The sequence below is a fragment of the Aulonocara sp. 'chitande type north' Nkhata Bay genome, linkage group LG11 (genome assembly GCF_057382095.1).
Source record: "Aulonocara sp. 'chitande type north' Nkhata Bay isolate Kocher_YH1m ecotype deep benthic linkage group LG11, A_spYH_male_GT1.1, whole genome shotgun sequence".
NCBI classification, from domain to species: domain Eukaryota; kingdom Metazoa; phylum Chordata; class Actinopteri; order Cichliformes; family Cichlidae; genus Aulonocara; species Aulonocara sp. 'chitande type north' Nkhata Bay.
The window spans coordinates 31,505,514-31,523,932 of record NC_141354.1 but is presented as its reverse complement, the minus strand read 5'-3'; the positions used below and the strand labels follow the sequence as shown (position 1 = coordinate 31,523,932).

The following is an 18,419-nucleotide window of genomic DNA, read 5'->3' as shown; positions in this document are numbered from 1 at the left end:
GAGCACTTCTGTCGTGTTTTGGAGTTTCTACGTGTTTTGGAGGTTTCACATGCTTCGAAGTTTGTACGTGTTTTGGAGTTTGTACATGCTTTGTCTCTAGGGGCCACCGTAAATATACTTTTGTTTATTCACTCCACATAAAATGTAATAAATAAATCATATAATACAAAGACCAACTATTTACATTTCAACTTTTAAGTATTTAAATTTTCAGCGTTTTCTTTTTAAACAAATTTAAAGTGAAACAACACAAAACACTGCAAACCACAACACAATTAAATATAAATTAAAACGTGCAAAACAAAAAGAAGATGCACATTCTCTGTCATATGGGCCTGCATGAGTAAACTTTCTGAATCCTCTATCATCGGCAACTGAAAATAGTTGTGCATGATTACTATACCTTTCTACGGAAGAGGATTAGGGCCACAGGAAAAAAAAAAAAAGAATTCTGACTTTAATCTCAGAATTCTGACTTTTTTCTCAGAATTCTGACTTTAATCTCAGAATTCTGACTTTATTCTCAGAATTCTGACTTTTTTCTCAGAATTCTGACTTTATTCTCAGAATTCTGACTTTTTTCTCAGAATTCTGACTTTAATCTCAGAATTCTGACTTTTTTCTCAGAATTCTGACTTTATTCTCAGAATTCTGAGATTAAAGTCAGAATTCTGACTTTAATCTCAGAATTTTGAGGTGGGCACCTGCAGGCTTCCAGCTTCGGTGACAGCGATGTGTCCAGTTTGGCAGGTGGAGAACTAATTCACTAAATATGGTGGATATAAGTGACTTTTTGCGTGGCCGAGGGGTCCTCGAAGATGCTATTTTATTAATGGAAGAGCAGAAGGTGAGTAACAAAAAAGAGAAATAGTTTGGTGTCTCCTATTTTTACAGGAAAACAGTTACGGTACAGTTACGGTTAGCTGTTAGCATGCTTGTTAGCTTATAATGTTATATAGGAATGAACGTGTTTCACGATGTTACAGTATACTAGGTGAATTTACGTTTTAACTGTTGTTGATCGCAGGATCATCCCAGATGGGTTCGTTGCATTTTATTTTATTGTTCTACTATTTCAGAGTTTTTCAAGGCAGTTAAGCGGAGCTGTGTTACAGATGCTAGCCGCCTGCCAATATCACTGATATATTTGATGTGTACAAGTAAGTTACACTTAGTACAGCGGAGGAGAGAAGCTGTAATGAATGTTTATGCGGATATTTCACTCAGAAAAATGGGTGGCGTTCATACACAGCCACCGACACAGCCCCGGTTGTTGTTCTGACGGTGGCCGACTGACGATCCCCTCACAACAGGTTAGCTAACACAAACTAATGTAGTGCATGTAACTGTGTATACGTTAGTGGTACAGTGTCGGAAGAAATGAGCAAACTGTTTATAATGTCAGAATGACATCATCTTTCTCCTATATATAAAAGTGCTGGCTGAGGAGCGCTGCCGGGTTGAACTTTGACCTCGGAGTGACGTGACGTTTGTTCGCACAACCAATAGAAGTGCAGAAAGTCGCAAATCAGGCATATTGTTCGCATAAACACAAAAATAAATAACGAAATAATCCCGATATTGTGCCAAAGACTGATTTACAATGTTACTTTGTGTTCTATGTGTAATACCTTTGCTTAAATGACTAAATGGACTGTGTATTTATGACTCTGCGTTATAGTCTTACATACATAAGTAACATTCATATGTACAGATAAAAATGTTCAGAGCTATGTACACAAGCGTGTACACAAAAGTCTACTGCTGATCGAGCTGCTCAGTGGTCGTACAGTCTCATGCAGAGAGCGTGGAGGTGTTGTCCATGGTGGATGTTAGCTTAGACAACATCCTCTCCTCCCCAGTCTGCTCAGTGGACTTTAGCAGACCGCTAAAGCTGGCCCTCCCGACCAGTTTGTTAAGTTTCCCCCTGTCCCTCTCTGCCATTCCACCACTCCAGCAGACCACAACATAAAAGACAGCAGACGCCACCACAGTGTCGTAGAACATCCTTAGAAGACGTACTACCTACATCATAACCAATCAAGTCCCGCTTTTTTTTAAATACAGAAGAGGATTTATTATTTACTGAAAGGCTATGCCTTAGTTTGCTTCTTTCATTATTGTGTTTCGCCCTGCATAAAATAGATAGCTTTTCTGATAACTACAGTCAATACTCTCCTACTGGCATTAGCGGTGACCTAAGAGGCTTAACTTTAATATTGCTTTGCAGTGTAAATGTTGCAGAAAATGACTGTCTTTTCTTTCTTCCTGTGTGCAGATTGACTGTGACGTCATAGCGCTGATGGATGACGCAACTTTGGCAAACTACATTCCCTCGTACGGAGACCGAATTGCCGTCTTCAATTTCTGCAAAAGCAAGCAACCACTGTCAAAAAGAAAACTAGGACTTCTGCAAAAACTTCCTGAGAAAATGAAAACCAGAAAAGAAAGTCCAAAGGAGAACACTTCACATACAGATGCAGGAATAAGACAGACAAAGAAGCAAAAAGCAACACGCAATGTTGAGATAGGATGGATACATTGTGATGGAAAAATAGCCAAACAGGTGAGAGCGAAGCAGGGAGGTGGCACTAGAAAAATTCAAATGGCCACTGATGCTGGATTAAAAGATATTCTTCAGGAAGGAAAGAAACTTTTTTTTCCTAATGGCATATCTCCTAAGGGATGTGAAACAGATTTTGAGTTTGAGGTTTGGGACTTTAAACAGAACCACCTTACTGATGATACCTGCCAGTCTATTGGCAATATGTATGAGGCAGCGAGACTGACAATGTTACGCTTCTACATTGCAACAAAACCAAAAGATCCTGAAGAAGATGCCAGCGAGACATCTGAAGTGGTGTTTGTCTCAGAAAGCAGTGGCAGTGATATTAATCCATTGCAAGTGGGGGAAGTCAGGGGTAATTTTGATGAAGTCATCGCTGGTTCAGAAATTTTAGATGATCCAGAAATTACTTTTGGTCCAATTTTTGATGCTGAAGAAGATACAGAAGACACATTAGTCTATGAGGGTTTTCTTGTACCCCTCAGTCCACCTAATTCAGAGAACATAATAACAATCACCATACGTCATACTGACACTTTACATGACATGATTACTGCTTTCTCTGATGAGGAGATTTTGACCAAAACACTGAATGTGAAGCGCATACTTCCAGACAACACAGAAGAACCAGGCACTGGATCAGGAATACTAAGAGATGTACTCACATGCTTCTGGCATGAATTTTATGAGCGATGCACCCTAGGTGCAACCATTAGAGTGCCATTCATTCGCCATGATTTTCCTGCTGAAAAATGGAAGGCAGTTGGGCGAATACTCCTGAAAGGTTACCAAGAATGTCAGTATTTTCCAAATAAACTTGCAATCCCTTTTATGGAACAAGTGCTTTTCAGTGGTGTTTACAGTGATCTTAAAGCACACTTTCTACAGTTTGTCAGCAGCCAAGAATGTGATGTTTTGATGGAAGCAGTAAAAGATTTCTCTGCAGTTGACTTGGATGATCTTGTGGAAATTCTTGACAGTTATGGCTGTAGAAAAAGAATCACTGCTGAGACTCTTCCTACAATCCTTGATGAAATAGCACACAAAGAGCTTGTCCAAAAACCAATGTTTGTTATTGACTGCTGGCGGGAGATCATCGACCCCCATATCTCCCTCAGTCCGGAGGGACTGACCAAGTTATTCTCTGAACTGCAACCAACTTCAAAAAAAGTGTGCCAGCTGCTGAAATTTGCTGTGGATTTGACTCCACAACAAAAAGAAGTGAAAAATCATCTCAAAAGATTCATCAGAGAGCTGGATAACATTAAACTTCAGAAATTTATGCGTTTCTGCACCGGATCTGACCTTATAGTAACAAACAGTATTTATGTGGAATTTCAAGATATGACAGAGTTTACAAGAAGACCAGTCGGACGCATGTGTGGGAATGTTCTGCAGCTAGCTAACAGCTATGAAAACTTCCCAGATTTTCGTTCTGAATTTAATGCAGTTCTTGAAAGTAATGTCTGGGTGATGGACATTGTTTAGACTCTCACAGCAATGCGCTACATTTGAACTGCTCATGCACACTAGAGCATAACTGTAAAGAGATGTTAGGAATATGTATTTTTATGTATTTTGAACTTATACAGTATACTTTTTTTAATTAGAGAGAAGTTTCTCATCTCTGTTAGAAGTCTAGTTTTGGCTAATATTTCATTTTCTTTTATCATTTTGAGTTTTACATAATACAGTCACAAAACAAAACGAACAGGTACACTGTTTACTACCATATCCAGAGCTGTCTTCACCAAATCCAAGCTTTCCAGCTGTAAGACAGAAACCTTCAGCAAAAGCATGAAGAAAGATTACTTAAGATCTATAAACTATAATTAAACTGCTCTTAAACATTCTTTAATGCACCATGTGTGGTGTGAGAGCTCAGCACAGTCAAATACTTTTGTAAGTAATTAGTAGAAAGACTAATTCATTCAGATGGTATTTTCTTATTAGGTCAGGGCTAAAACTGAACATAGTTATAACGTAAAAGTAATGCTGTTATGCAACACTGTATTGTAAAAGGAATAAGTACAATTTTATACTTTAGCATTTGTCATGTCTGAAAACATTTTGCTTTACAGTATATGCAATTTTTAGTTAAGGTAGGTTAAGGTATCAAAGTTTGGCATTTGTTGTTGATTACAAAGGTTCCATATAAAGTTGGTGAAAATATTTTTTTAAATTCCAGTATTTTCTTAATGTCATATTGTTTCTAAGCATACCTGTTATTCATCCATCAAATTGATTCAAGCTGCTTAAAGGATTCAGTCTGTTTTGAAGATGGTTATTGATTACTGAGATCATAAATAAACACTGTACACTTCAGTGCAGTGGTCAAGTACTGTGATTATTCAGGCATCCTTTTGTAATGCCAAATTGTCATGTTCTCAGATATAGTATTAATCTTAACACCTGAAAAAATGTCTTGTTACTGCCAGAAATTATGCATTTTTATTTGTATGCATGTATGTTCTCAGTCATTCACACTTGTTTTTATTTCTATACCATAGATGACACTGAAGGAATATGTGATACCACAATAGCCAGTGTTCATGGTCTTTACAGTAAGTCACTGATGTATACTGATGCATAACAAGACTATATGAGATCTATAAGTTTGTTTTAAAAGTTGAGTCATTCTTGTTACAGGGCAGCTTATACGGTTATGAGTTTTAGCCATGTTATTGGCATTGGAATGAACAGGTTTCTTGTAAACTTTTTCCAATAAAATGTTACTGTACACAGTACATTTGTATTGTTGTTTTGAATATGTTCATCAAACTCCATATCTATTTGAACATGCCAGAATTCAAGAGACTGCCACACATGAGCTCAGTAACATGGAAGAATACCATTTATTTTTAATTTCTAATATTTCATAAAGATACACAAATATAAATGTAAAACATGTTGCACTTAATGGGACAATAACTTGGTTCCACTTGCAGGAACTGTTTTGTTGCATTGTTGCTGGGATACTACAAATAAAAGTCAAAATATTTTTGGTATGTTTCTTATAATTTTAGGATTCATATCATGAAGGAGCCTTGTATACAACAGCTAACACTGAATCAGTATAGCAATGATTCGTGGTCATTTTACATGAAAAACCAGCTAAAATATCTTACAACTAACAGAAGTGAAATACATTAATAATTAAGTGATGGATCTTCATATGGGTAAATGATTATAATAGCTTTGCTTTAATATAATTGCACTAAAAGCTCCCCAAAAGGCATAACGACTTTAAATATTAACAATGATACGTTTATAGAAACATGCTGTTGTCAAGACCTAGAATTGTTAATGCTACTATGGTTTGCTGAAACATACCACAGATAACCCGGGCACTTAGCATATCATATGCTGGTGCCTGGGTTTCCAGCCATGAATATTAAGAGTAAAGGTTGATACAGAAAACAATGAGCAGGGAGCTGGTCAGTTTATATTTTATATACTATGCACATGTCTGGCAACAAAACACAGAAATTTATATTGCAATTTACTGGTAGGCAGGTTTACACCACTTATGATTCAATCAAAAATATAACATTTGTAAATGCAGTTTAATGTATGGCCTTTTAAAAGGATTGACATGTGTTTCATAACTGATTGATAATATCACAATATTCAGCTTTTTCAAGTAATATATAAACATTTCTGTTTAATGGTAGTGTGAATGTAGAAAAACATTTTTCATTTAATGCAGTGCAGAAATACCTGCATAAAAGGTACCTGTAAGACATGGCACCTACTATCAAATCACGTTATCAAGATAAAGAGAAATATTTTGTATTTATTTGTACATTTACACACTGAAGTTCCTTAAATACTTTGCAGTATTTCTTCTCTTAACCTAATGTACAGATCCGCAGCACCAAGTGGATCTCCTGGGGCATCCCATTCATTTTCTACCATAAGCAGACAACACAGTTCAAAGACTGTTTCATCACAGGGGTGTTGACCTTTTGGGCTACACTCTTCCATACACAAAGTGATATCCTCCATAGAAATAGGCTTCAGTCTATCCTCAGCACTGTGCAGCTCTGGAAATGAGTACATTACTACTGGTCGACCCGATGCTGCACTACCACTTGGCCGGATTTTGTGCGAGTTCCATGTGTTCACAACTTCATCAAGTTCATCCTACATGAAAAACAACACAATATAAGTACCGGTATATGAAACAGACCATGTACCAGTAGATTTAGCCAAAGTTGAGGCTTATTAACTCATTAATCAACAGACATAGAAACTGACCTCTAATTAATGTAAAACCAAGCAGCAACAACAAAAGAGCACTTTCACTAAACAGCACATGGACACAGAATGGTGCTGCATGATTCTGCTGTTGAATAGATAGCCCAACACTTTATACTCAGTGTGCAATGATTCTACAATAAATTTTCAATAGAGAATTAACCAAATGATAGGATTGCTTTCTGAAACCGTGCCCAAAGGACCACTAGGTAACAGACTCCATAGTAATTTAAACCATGTGGCAATAAATAAAAAAAAATGCTCCATGCACCTGTGCTGAGAAAGGTGCAGTTACTTCCACTGATAACATGAATACAATTCCATCAAAGTATTAAAATGGAATCCCAAAAAGTTGATTCTGTTCATCTGGATGTAGCGTTTTCAGTGTGAGAAATGTTCTGTCAAAAAACATTCCTTACCTGGCTGATTGAGCATGCATCAAGACATATTAAAATGGAAATAAAATTCATATTTAATTTAAAGAAAAAAAATGTTCTAACCATATTTATATTTTCTATTTATGCAGCTAAGACATTACATAGCATGAGCACATGCTTTTACCTGAATAAGATTGAGAAAGCAGAATTGGATAAGACTTTTGTCCAAAAAAATCCCCTGTGAAGTGGCCATCATCCTGAAAAGTTTGAAATAAGTTCATCCAAAATTGTGCACTCTGTTTGCGTAGGGTAGCCCACCATCCTTCTATACGTTGGTTGGCCGTACTTCTTCCGTAAAGGAAACTTTTCTCACCTGCAAAACTGTCTGTGTGGTTTCTCCGTAAAAACATCTGCATTTGTTCGACACAACCATTTTCGGTACCTCGGTCAGCACGTAACCTTTCTGGACATCCGCTGATGCATGAAACTGTTTTCAGAAAATAACTTGCAATCAATTTAGGGTCACTGTTTGTAGTATAAGCCTCCATCCATAAAACATAGCGGCTAAAACCATCTATGCAGCCACTGATAGCAATACCATATGGTTTCAACTTGTCATAGCCATCCATGTGCCAGAGAGCATTTGGCCCTCTGCAGCTGTACTGTCGTCTTCTCAACCGTCGAGCTCGTCTCAGTTCCACACCTTGAGGGTCAAGCAATTTGATTATGCATCTTACAGTATCTTGTGACACCACAAATCCATGTTGAATTGCACGTAGATGTAGCCAACGATAACCTTGCATCTGTCCATTTGTCATGATCTCTTGTTGGACAAAGGCTAGCACTTCCTCCAAGTTTGATTGATTCTTCCTTCTAAAAAGCCCAAGTCTTTTACAAATTCTCTTTAGAGTTCGAACACTTATAATTGTCTGATGACTATGTGCTAAAATTGAAAGTATTTCTTTGTTACTGAAAGAAAGTCTGAAATACAGTCTTATTAAGTCATCCAAATCTGACATGTCAGCCACTGTTTCTCTCACTTTGAGAGGTGAACTTTTTGCAGAAGTCCTAGTTTTCTTTTTGACAGTGGTTGCTTGCTTTTGCAGAAATTGAAGACGGCAATTCGGTCTCCGTACGAGGGAATGTAGTTTGCCAAAGTTGCGTCATCCATCAGCGCTATGACGTCACAGTCAATCTGCACACAGGAAGAAAGAAAAGACAGTCATTTTCTGCAACATTTACACTGCAAAGCAATATTAAAGTTAAGCCTCTTAGGTCACCGCTAATGCCAGTAGGAGAGTATTGACTGTAGTTATCAGAAAAGCTATCTATTTTATGCAGGGCGAAACACAATAATGAAAGAAGCAAACTAAGGCATAGCCTTTCAGTAAATAATAAATCCTCTTCTGTATTTAAAAAAAAGCGGGACTTGATTGGTTATGATGTAGGTAGTACGTCTTCTAAGGATGTTCTACGACACTGTGGTGGCGTCTGCTGTCTTTTATGTTGTGGTCTGCTGGAGTGGTGGAATGGCAGAGAGGGACAGGGGGAAACTTAACAAACTGGTCGGGAGGGCCAGCTTTAGCGGTCTGCTAAAGTCCACTGAGCAGACTGGGGAGGAGAGGATGTTGTCTAAGCTAACATCCACCATGGACAACACCTCCACGCTCTCTGCATGAGACTGTACGACCACTGAGCAGCTCGATCAGCAGTAGACTTTTGTGTACACGCTTGTGTACATAGCTCTGAACATTTTTATCTGTACATATGAATGTTACTTATGTATGTAAGACTATAACGCAGAGTCATAAATACACAGTCCATTTAGTCATTTAAGCAAAGGTATTACACATAGAACACAAAGTAACATTGTAAATCAGTCTTTGGCACAATATCGGGATTATTTCGTTATTTATTTTTGTGTTTATGCGAACAATATGCCTGATTTGCGACTTTCTGCACTTCTATTGGTTGTGCGAACAAACGTCACGTCACTCCGAGGTCAAAGTTCAACCCGGCAGCGCTCCTCAGCCAGCACTTTTATATATAGGAGAAAGATGATGTCATTCTGACATTATAAACAGTTTGCTCATTTCTTCCGACACTGTACCACTAACGTATACACAGTTACATGCACTACATTAGTTTGTGTTAGCTAACCTGTTGTGAGGGGATCGTCAGTCGGCCACCGTCAGAACAACAACCGGGGCTGTGTCGGTGGCTGTGTATGAACGCCACCCATTTTTCTGAGTGAAATATCCGCATAAACATTCATTACAGCTTCTCTCCTCCGCTGTACTAAGTGTAACTTACTTGTACACATCAAATATATCAGTGATATTGGCAGGCGGCTAGCATCTGTAACACAGCTCCGCTTAACTGCCTTGAAAAACTCTGAAATAGTAGAACAATAAAATAAAATGCAACGAACCCATCTGGGATGATCCTGCGATCAACAACAGTTAAAACGTCAATTCACCTAGTATACTGTAACATCGTGAAACACGTTCATTCCTATATAACATTATAAGCTAACAAGCATGCTAACAGCTAACCGTAACTGTACCGTAACTGTTTTCCTGTAAAAATAGGAGACACCAAACTATTTCTCTTTTTTGTTACTCACCTTCTGCTCTTCCATTAATAAAATAGCATCTTCGGGGACCCCTCGGCCACGCAAAAAGTCACTTATATCCACCATATTTAGTGAATTAGTTCTCCACCTGCCAAACTGGACACATCGCTGTCACCGAAGCTGGAAGCCTGCAGGTGCCCACCTCAAAATTCTGAGATTAAAGTCAGAATTCTGACTTTAATCTCAGAATTCTGAGAATAAAGTCAGAATTCTGAGAAAAAAGTCAGAATTCTGAGAAAAAAGTCAGAATTCTGAGATTAAAGTCAGAATTCTGAGAAAAAAGTCAGAATTCTGAGAAAAAAGTCAGAATTCTGAGAATAAAGTCAGAATTCTGAGATTAAAGTCAGAATTCTTTTTTTTTTTTTTCCAGTGGCCCTAATCCTCTTCCGTACCTTTCTAATGTGACGTTGTTGTCCCCAGCTCTCATTCTTTGTCTTTCCCTCCCGCTCTCTTCCTGTGCTACTGCGAGTGTAACTACCGCCCCTCCCCCCTCTGCCCATAGCAAGCACAAGGCTCGCATGCGGAGTGAAGCGGGAAAAAAGTGCACGAGAGAGGGTGAGAGAAAGAAAAAACATGTCGTTCACTTCAAAGAGTCGGCTCTAACAGCCGTTTTGTTCGCAATCAACACATCACTAACAGGTAGTCCTCTGATTACATGCAACAGAAAATAGGTTACCCGGTTTTACAAAATAATAAAAAATCTGCACGACCCAGAGGGAGATGGTTATTTCTGAAGGTACCATTAAAACTGGTAACATTTTTCAATGAGAACTTTCCTAATCAGAATGTAACAAGGCTGCAAATCATTGATCTCTATGTCATTTTAGTAACTCTCCTGTCTTGATATGATCGGCCCTACAATTCAGAACCAATTCAGATCAGGGGCTGCTAGGCTTGATCTCTTTTCTTTTATGTTCTCAGCAAGCCCGCGCTACCTTCAACTTAATGCATTTTTGACACTTATATACACCATCAGTGTAATTTTTTTTAAAACCATAAACATATGTTTTTGTTTGCTTAAGCCATCTTAAGCCTTAAGTTAACCATGAGCCTTAGCTTGCACAAAATGGCAGATGTAACAATGATACAAATTACTAAGCTGGTTTTTATTATGGTCTTTGGGTCCAGTGTTTTGAGCTTCGTCTGATTTCATCATTTCCTCGTTTGTTTCTTTATATTTATATTCCCAGATTTCGGTTTCCTATCCATCCTGTATTGTCCCTATGAATTCTTGTCTCCCTTATGTTCCCGTGTCTGGTCTGTTGCCATTTTTGTGTTGTATATAATATCCCTTTGTATCAAGTTAGTTGTAATTTCTCTGTGGTTATCCCTTTGTTCTTGATATCCTCATTTTTCACTCCATGTTTAGTGTTTATAAACTTAAAATAGTATTCCTAGTTTCAGTGATTCTGGGTTATGTACTAGTTTAAGTTGTTTGTATTCTGTCCCTTGTTTTAGTCATCGAGCTTTGCCTCTGTTCCCCAGGTGTTTCTTTTCCCCTCATTATCTTGTGACTATGTATTGTCTGAGTCTCCCTCTGTTCATTGTTTGCTCCTAACAAAGAAAAAAACATGATTATATATTTCCCACCTCTTCATCCATGAGTACTTCCATACAGCATTGATATTTATCAGATGTTTCTGTTTGTATTGACATTTCATTGTAGCAGCCTCACCGTGTGCTGCTGACGAAGCCTCTAAAGAAAGTTAACTGGTAAGCAATTAGTGTTGATTTGTTGTTTTTCATGTATATCTTCTAAGTCAGAGACTGACAAAGAGTCTCTGAGAAGGTGTGGAAGTGGGCACTTTCCAGGAAAAGAAAATGTACATAGACATGAGGGGTGATTCTAGGATCAGAGTTTTGGGGGTGCTGAGCACCCAGAGAGCTGCCCAGCCAGGCAAGGTAAACTTTAGTCGTCATAATGAGACTTCTTCCCCGTCTCTGTCAGTCCCTGCATCCTTAAATGTCTCCAGTTGTCCCGAGTTCCCTCTGACTGTCTCCTTGGTGTATTTAAACCCCTGTTCCTCCCTGTCCTCATCGTCTGTTGTCTTCATCTCCATTATCAGTCATCATAATTGTACCCTCTCTGTGCAAGTCTGCAAATTTCTTTGTTAAATCATGAGATTCTTAAATTCATCAAGTCTCTCTGTGCCTGGGTCCTCGTCACAAAACATGACATCACTGTTTTGTACATTTTAACACAATTGAATCCCCACATTTGTGAAAGAAAAGCAAAACACTTTTTTGAAAAGTTTGTAACAAAACCATCAAATCTGATAAAGGTTATTTAAATGCTGCCAAAGAAGAATGGATTTGAATTTTAAAAAATACACATCCTAACATTAATTACTGCGGGAAAATAATGAATGATGCTCACAGTGAGTAAAAAGTAAACTTCAGTGCATTTTTTGGACAGAGATTCACTTTTAAAGTGTATGTATAATATAATACAGATACATAAAAATACACTCCAAAAATAGAAGAGTCCTTGAAATGTACAAAATATTATTACAAAATTAGAAAAATTGAGACACCTTGGCCTCTGGTACAATGTATACAATGTATGAAAAGATCTTTACTGCAGATACTACTATGGCTCTGCAGATTTGTTCTTTTCTTTTATCCTATGTCGCCTCACCTTGAGGTTGGTAAATCTGTCTATCACATTTTGGTGGTCAAGTTTCTCAAGCATTTCTCAACTGACATCACAGCCAGGTGCTGGAGTTTGCTTTGACCCATGGTCCTTCTCAGCCAGGTATGGAGCTGACTCAAGACACTAAAAGACCTTTCACAGCTACAGCTGCTAGCTGGGTTTGTTAGGGCAACCTGAATAACAGTTTTCAGTGTGGGGACGATCTGATTATCCAGAAGATTGTACAATGTTAACATATCTGGGATGGCACCAGCCTCATTCTTGAGCTTCAAAAAGTTTTTGGCAACCGTGACTTCCTCTGACTAAAGCTCAATATGGTAATGCAGTGCCAGGGCTGACAACCCAGTTTGTTTTGCAGATTCTGTACAGCAGCTTTAATATAGGGAGAACACAACTTCCAGATTGTACGAGTAAAATTAGTTTAACAGTTTCTGTTTTGCCTGTGTCCTGAATTCGAAAATGTTGAGCAACAGAACAAACCAACAGAGGCCCAGGAGAGTGCAATCAGACAAGGAGTTTATTAAACACACGCAGGAGGAGAAGTATACAGCACCACACCAGCAAAACGTCTCCTGCTAAGAATACACGTGGAAGTGTTTTATAACATCAGGGTTCACGCCCCTTCTCGCTTCGATTACAGATCAGATACATCAATTTGCAGTAAATGGTACATCTTAAATGGCTAAAAACAGACACCAAAGTTCCCTTTTCTATAACACCTTCCATACATGGCAATAAATTTCAAGCCTACATGGTCCCTGAGGGCTTGTCCTCTTCTTGACGGGTCTTCTGTCATCTGTTACCAAGTAGACTAAAATGCAGTCAGAAGCTAAATGAGTTTCAGGCCTTTGGCCTGGCAGGTTTTTGGATTATATGTGTTTGTAAGCGTGTATGTGTCTATCCTTCTATGCTCCAAGTCACCCACAATATATCGACTGAGACATCGCGCTTATCGAAGCTTGAAACCTTCAATAGACTGAGACTGAGCATCAACTCTGAATAAAGCACAGACATGCAATGTGTGTATAAACTGACTAGGGCTGCACCTGTAAGAAAAAGGTTAATAGCAGTAAGTTTCATAAACATCTTTAAGATAAGATAAGATAACCTTTATTAGTCCCACACGTGGGAAATTTGTTTTGTCACAGCAGGAAGTGGACAGTGCAAAAGTTATGAGGCAAAAATTAGAATACAATAAGAATAAATACAGTACACAACTGTACAGAATAGAATAAAATAAAATACTATATACAGTAGAATAAAATAAAATAAATATACAATAAGATAAAAATAGAATACAAATACAAATACTATATACAACTGAGTAAAAATACAACGATGACAGAAAGGTTTTAATGCAATATCAATGCTGTAAGGTATATTATTAATGCAATGTTAATAATGCAGGTTATATTGTTGCAGTAAAATAATTTCTGTATCTCCACACCTGTTAGTACTCCCTGTCTGTTTTCTTACCTTGTTCTTCCTGATCTTGTACTTTCTCCTCATGTTCTCCTCTTTCCTCTCTCCCTCTTTGGACTGACAATCATACACAAATAGATTGCGTTAGCGCCATTTATAGTTATTACATGTTTTATTTTGAAAAGCCTGAAAAGGATATGGTGCTTTTGTTGTGAAAGTTTTGTGAGAAATAAAGTAAGCGAATGGCGGAGCGACACGATGGTTTTACCGTCGTTGTTGCACAAACCGACGCGTAAAACAGCCTCTTGTCCATCCAGACTCTTATTTTAGATATAAGAGAAATAGAGAACTCCAAGAAGAAACAAAGATAGCCACTACATTAAGTAAAACCATCATGCTCCCGAGCAAGACGACTGCATCGCTATGAGATCGTGCAAAGTTTGATACAGCAAGTCAGTTAAGTGCACAGAGCTGTATGCATGAAGAATCTAAGAAAAGAAGAAATAAGCTTTCATGGATAAAGTTTTGGACTATGATATGCTGCTAAGCTACAAGTCGTGTAAAAACTGAACAATTGCGATTCTCAACTTCTTACAAATAAGTCAGTGACAGTGTTTTTGGTCTTAAGAAGATGACACTAACTACGAAAGCCTCAGCTTTGTGTCATAGACCATTTTGTTTCATGAACACTTGTTGAATAAGAAGTTGTGTAAAAGGGGCAGAGATGGCAGATAAAGACCCGCAAGGTTGCAGGCCCAGGGCACAGAGCTGCAGTAGCGGGACTGGCCACAAGAGGGCGCAAAAGTACACCGAAAGAGGTTTGGAAGAACAGCTCGGCAGGCACATAAACGCAAGAAGGTCCGAGCTGTCACAATTAACTTCAAAAATGAATAAAATTAGTGGACTGATGAAAGAGAATGAAAGCCTTGACATTGTTGATGAACATTTAAGTAACTTTTCAAAGCTGCATGAAGAATTCTTACGGGCAAATGATGATGTACTGTCACTGTTGCCAGAAGATGAAAGGAATGTGGACCAGATGCTCTGGTTCAATCCAAAAAAGGAGCAGTTCAGTGCGTTTATGACTGAAGTTGAGAAATGGATCATCGTAACAAGACATCAGCATCAAGACGACGTGAGCCCAGATGACAGCGTGTCAGTGACTGCTAGACTAATTGCAAAGAAATCAGGTACCAGCGTTGGAAGAAGCTCAGTCAGTAGCCGCTCATCAAGATCGTCCAGAGCTTCTTCGGTATCATCTGTACGGCAGAAAGAAGAAGCAGAGCGCGCTGCTCTGCTCGCACGAGCCGCATCCTTGAAACAGAGACAAGCCTTGGACATTGAAGAATGTAAGTTAAAAGCAAGAAGAGAACAGCTTGAGATCGAGACAGCTATTGCTGCTTCTACAGCCAAAATAAAAGTGTTAGAGGACTGTGAATATGACAGCTGTAAAAATGATGTGGAACAGTGTGAATCGGCTGTTAAGCACTTCAGCTTCCAAGAGCCAAAGGTACAAGGTGAACATGATGGGCATTCAAAGGTAAACAGTCACAGTGTAAAACAAGAAGATGACTTGCACCAAACTGATGCCAGTGTTATTCCAATGAATCTATGTGAAGTCATGTTGAAACAAAATGATATCACTGAGATGTTAGTCAAACAACATAGACTGTCACATTTGCCTCAAAGAGACATTCCCATTTTTAGTGGTGATCCACTTGAGTTCATACCATTTACAAGAGCCTTTGACCATACAATTCATGACAAAACTGACAGTGACAGTGACAGGTTATATTACCTTGAACAGTTCACCAGAGGTGAGCCCAGAGATTTGGTAAGAAGTTGTCAGCACATGAATCCTCAACAAGGCTACAGTGAGGCAAGGAAGTTGCTGTTTTGTCATTATGGTAATGAACTGAGAATTGCAACTGCCTACATGAACAGAGCATTCAATTGGCCACAAATCAAAACAGATGATGCAAAGGCTCTTCATAGCTATTCACTGTTTCTCACTGGTTGTAACAATGCAATGCAAGACATCAGTCAACTGCAAGAGATGGAGATCCCCACGAACCTCAGAGTTATTGTCTCTAAACTGCCATACAAAATGAGAGAAATGTGGAGAGTCTCTGCTTTTGACATTCAAGAAACAAGTGGAAGGAGAGCAAAGTTCTCAGATCTGGTTAGATTCATAAACAGACAAGCAAAAATAGCTGCAGATCCTTTGTATGGTGACATTAAGGATGCTGAAGACAAAGCAAAGTCATCTGCAAATGTGAGAATGACTAGATCATCCAGGCAAAGGGGAAGCACATTTGCTACAAGTGTAACACAAGCTGCAAATGAAAGGTCACCTGAAATTAATAAAAGTGCTTCTTGTCACACTAGCAATGCCTTCCAGAAACCATGCATATACTGTGAAAAACTCCATACACTGGCAGAATGTCAAAAGGTCAGAAACCAGCCTTACAAAGAAAGACTAGAGTTCCTTAAAGCAAAGGGTCTGTGCTTTGCATGTCTGACACAAGGTCATCTGAGTAAGGACTGTAAGAAAAGATCATTGTGTGAGTACTGCTCTAAGAGACATCCAAGTATGCTTCATTGGACAAAGGAGGAGGACAGTAAGGCAGACGATTGCATCCAGAGAAATGTCTCAGACATTCCCACAACAAGTGATGAAACACACACTTCAGGCAGAATTTGTGGAGCCACGGGGGCCGGAAAAGGCATTCATGTGTTATCGATCGTTCCTGTGTGGGTTAAGTTGAAGAAAGGCAATAAGTTGATTGAGACTTATGCATTCATGGACAATGGGAGCCAAGCCACGTTTTGTTCAGAAAAACTGATGAGACAACTGGGTGTAGAAGGTAAGAAGACAAAATTCATGCTTCGCACAATGGGACAAGAAAAGATGGTGACAAGTTACCACCTGTCAGGATTAGAAGTGTGTGGTTTAAATGAGAACACCTATATAGATCTTCCTGACATTTACACTCATGCAGACATTCCAGTGTCTAGAGAGAACATCCCTACACAGGATGACTTAAAAAGGTGGCCACATCTTCGGCAAATCAAGTTCCCACATTCAGACGCAGACATTGGACTTTTGATAGGATGTGATGTGCACAAGGCTATGGAACCATGGGAGATTATTCATAGTAACGATAACGGTCCATATGCTGTTCGAACAGTCCTGGGTTGGGTTATCAATGGCCCTCTCAAGAGAGATTCTTGCTCTACTCCTTCTGACAGAGAGCTGAGTGTTTCAGTAAATCGCATCTCTGTCACTAATGTTGAGAATCTTTTGATGCAACAGCTCAACTATGATTTTCCAGAGAAAGCTTCTGAGGAAAAACAGGAAATGTCACGAGAAGACATCATGTTTATGGATTCTGTCAATGGCACAGCTGAAAGGATTAATGGTCATTATAGCATAGGTCTTCCTTTGAGAAACAAAGCTGTCAAAATGCCAAACAACCGCAGTGCAGTAATGCAGAGGGCAGAGAATCTGAAAAGAAAATTAATCAGAAACACAGAGTTTCACAAGGAGTATCAGAGCTTCATGTCTGACTTGCTGAATAAAGGCTACGCAGTTCAGGTACCAAACACAAAGACTACCCCTGAAAATGAGAGAGTTTGGTACATACCACACCATGGGGTGTACCACCCTCAGAAAAGAAAACTCCGTGTAGTTTTTGACTGTGCAGCATCCTTTCAAGGGAAATCACTGAACGAAGAACTCTTGCAAGGGCCAGACCTAACGAACACACTGATTGGGGTACTAACAAGGTTTAGGTGGGATCACATTGCCTTGATGTCAGACATAGAAGCTATGTATCACCAGGTGCGAGTACCTCCAGAGGACAGTGATCTTTTGCGTTTTCTCTGGTGGCCAAATGGGAACTTGAATGAACCTCTGCAAGAATACAAAATGATGGTGCACTTGTTTGGGGCAACATCCTCCCCAAGCTGTGCAAACTATGCACTAAAAAAGGCAGCAGAAGATGCTAAAGAAAAAATGCCACTAGCAGCAGTTAATGCTGTTCTGAACAATTTTTATGTAGATGATTGTCTTCTGTCAGTTTCAGATGAAACAGAGGCATGTACTATGGTCAGGGACCTGACTGCATTGTGTGAGAGTGGAGGATTTCACTTAACAAAGTGGATGAGCAACAGCAGAGTTGTCCTTGCTTCCATTCCTGAAAAGGAAAGAGCAAAAGAGATGAAAGATTTGGATTTGAGACATAATGCACTACCAGATGAAAGAGTCCTAGGAGTGAACTGGTGCACAGAGACAGATGTATTCAAGATCAGGATAACTGAAAAATCTGTGCCAAAGACTAGGCGAGGCATCCTCTCATTTGTAAGTGCAATATATGACCCATTGGGCTTTTTGTCTCCTGTCATTCTGACAGCAAAAATCATCCTGCGAGAGCTATGTGGCAGGAAGATTTCATGGGATGAGGAAATCCCAGCTGAACTGGCTCAAAGGTCACAAGTTTGGCA

The 18,419-nt window shown here is 39.0% G+C and overlaps 1 protein-coding gene and 1 long non-coding RNA gene across 4 annotated transcripts; one reads left to right on the top strand and one right to left on the bottom strand.

Annotated features, from left to right (window-relative positions):
* Nucleotides 1–598: 598 nt before the first annotated feature.
* LOC147319475 (uncharacterized) lies at nucleotides 599–5,231 on the top strand. 3 transcript variants are annotated; one of them, XM_086312158.1, is made up of 2 exons: nucleotides 599–847; nucleotides 2,279–5,231. In XM_086312158.1, the coding sequence occupies exons 1-2, from the start codon at nucleotides 773–775 to the stop codon at nucleotides 4,052–4,054; spliced, it is 1,851 nt and encodes a 616-aa protein (XP_086168284.1). In that variant the 5' UTR covers nucleotides 599–772; the 3' UTR covers nucleotides 4,055–5,231. The 3 variants fall into 3 exon arrangements, with proteins under 3 accessions (XP_086168284.1, XP_086168283.1, XP_086168285.1); XM_086312157.1 differs by lacking the exon at nucleotides 599–847 and adding an exon at nucleotides 1,031–1,313; XM_086312159.1 differs by lacking the exon at nucleotides 599–847 and adding an exon at nucleotides 1,078–1,160.
* Nucleotides 5,232–5,999: 768 nt separating this feature from the next.
* Nucleotides 6,000–10,057, bottom strand: LOC147319474 (uncharacterized). Its single transcript, XR_015131550.1, has 3 exons — nucleotides 9,830–10,057; nucleotides 7,388–8,398; nucleotides 6,000–6,712 (listed from the first exon to the last, which is right to left on the bottom strand). It is a non-coding gene; the product is annotated as an uncharacterized LOC147319474 (long non-coding RNA).
* Between the last annotated feature and the right edge of the window lie 8,362 nt (nucleotides 10,058–18,419).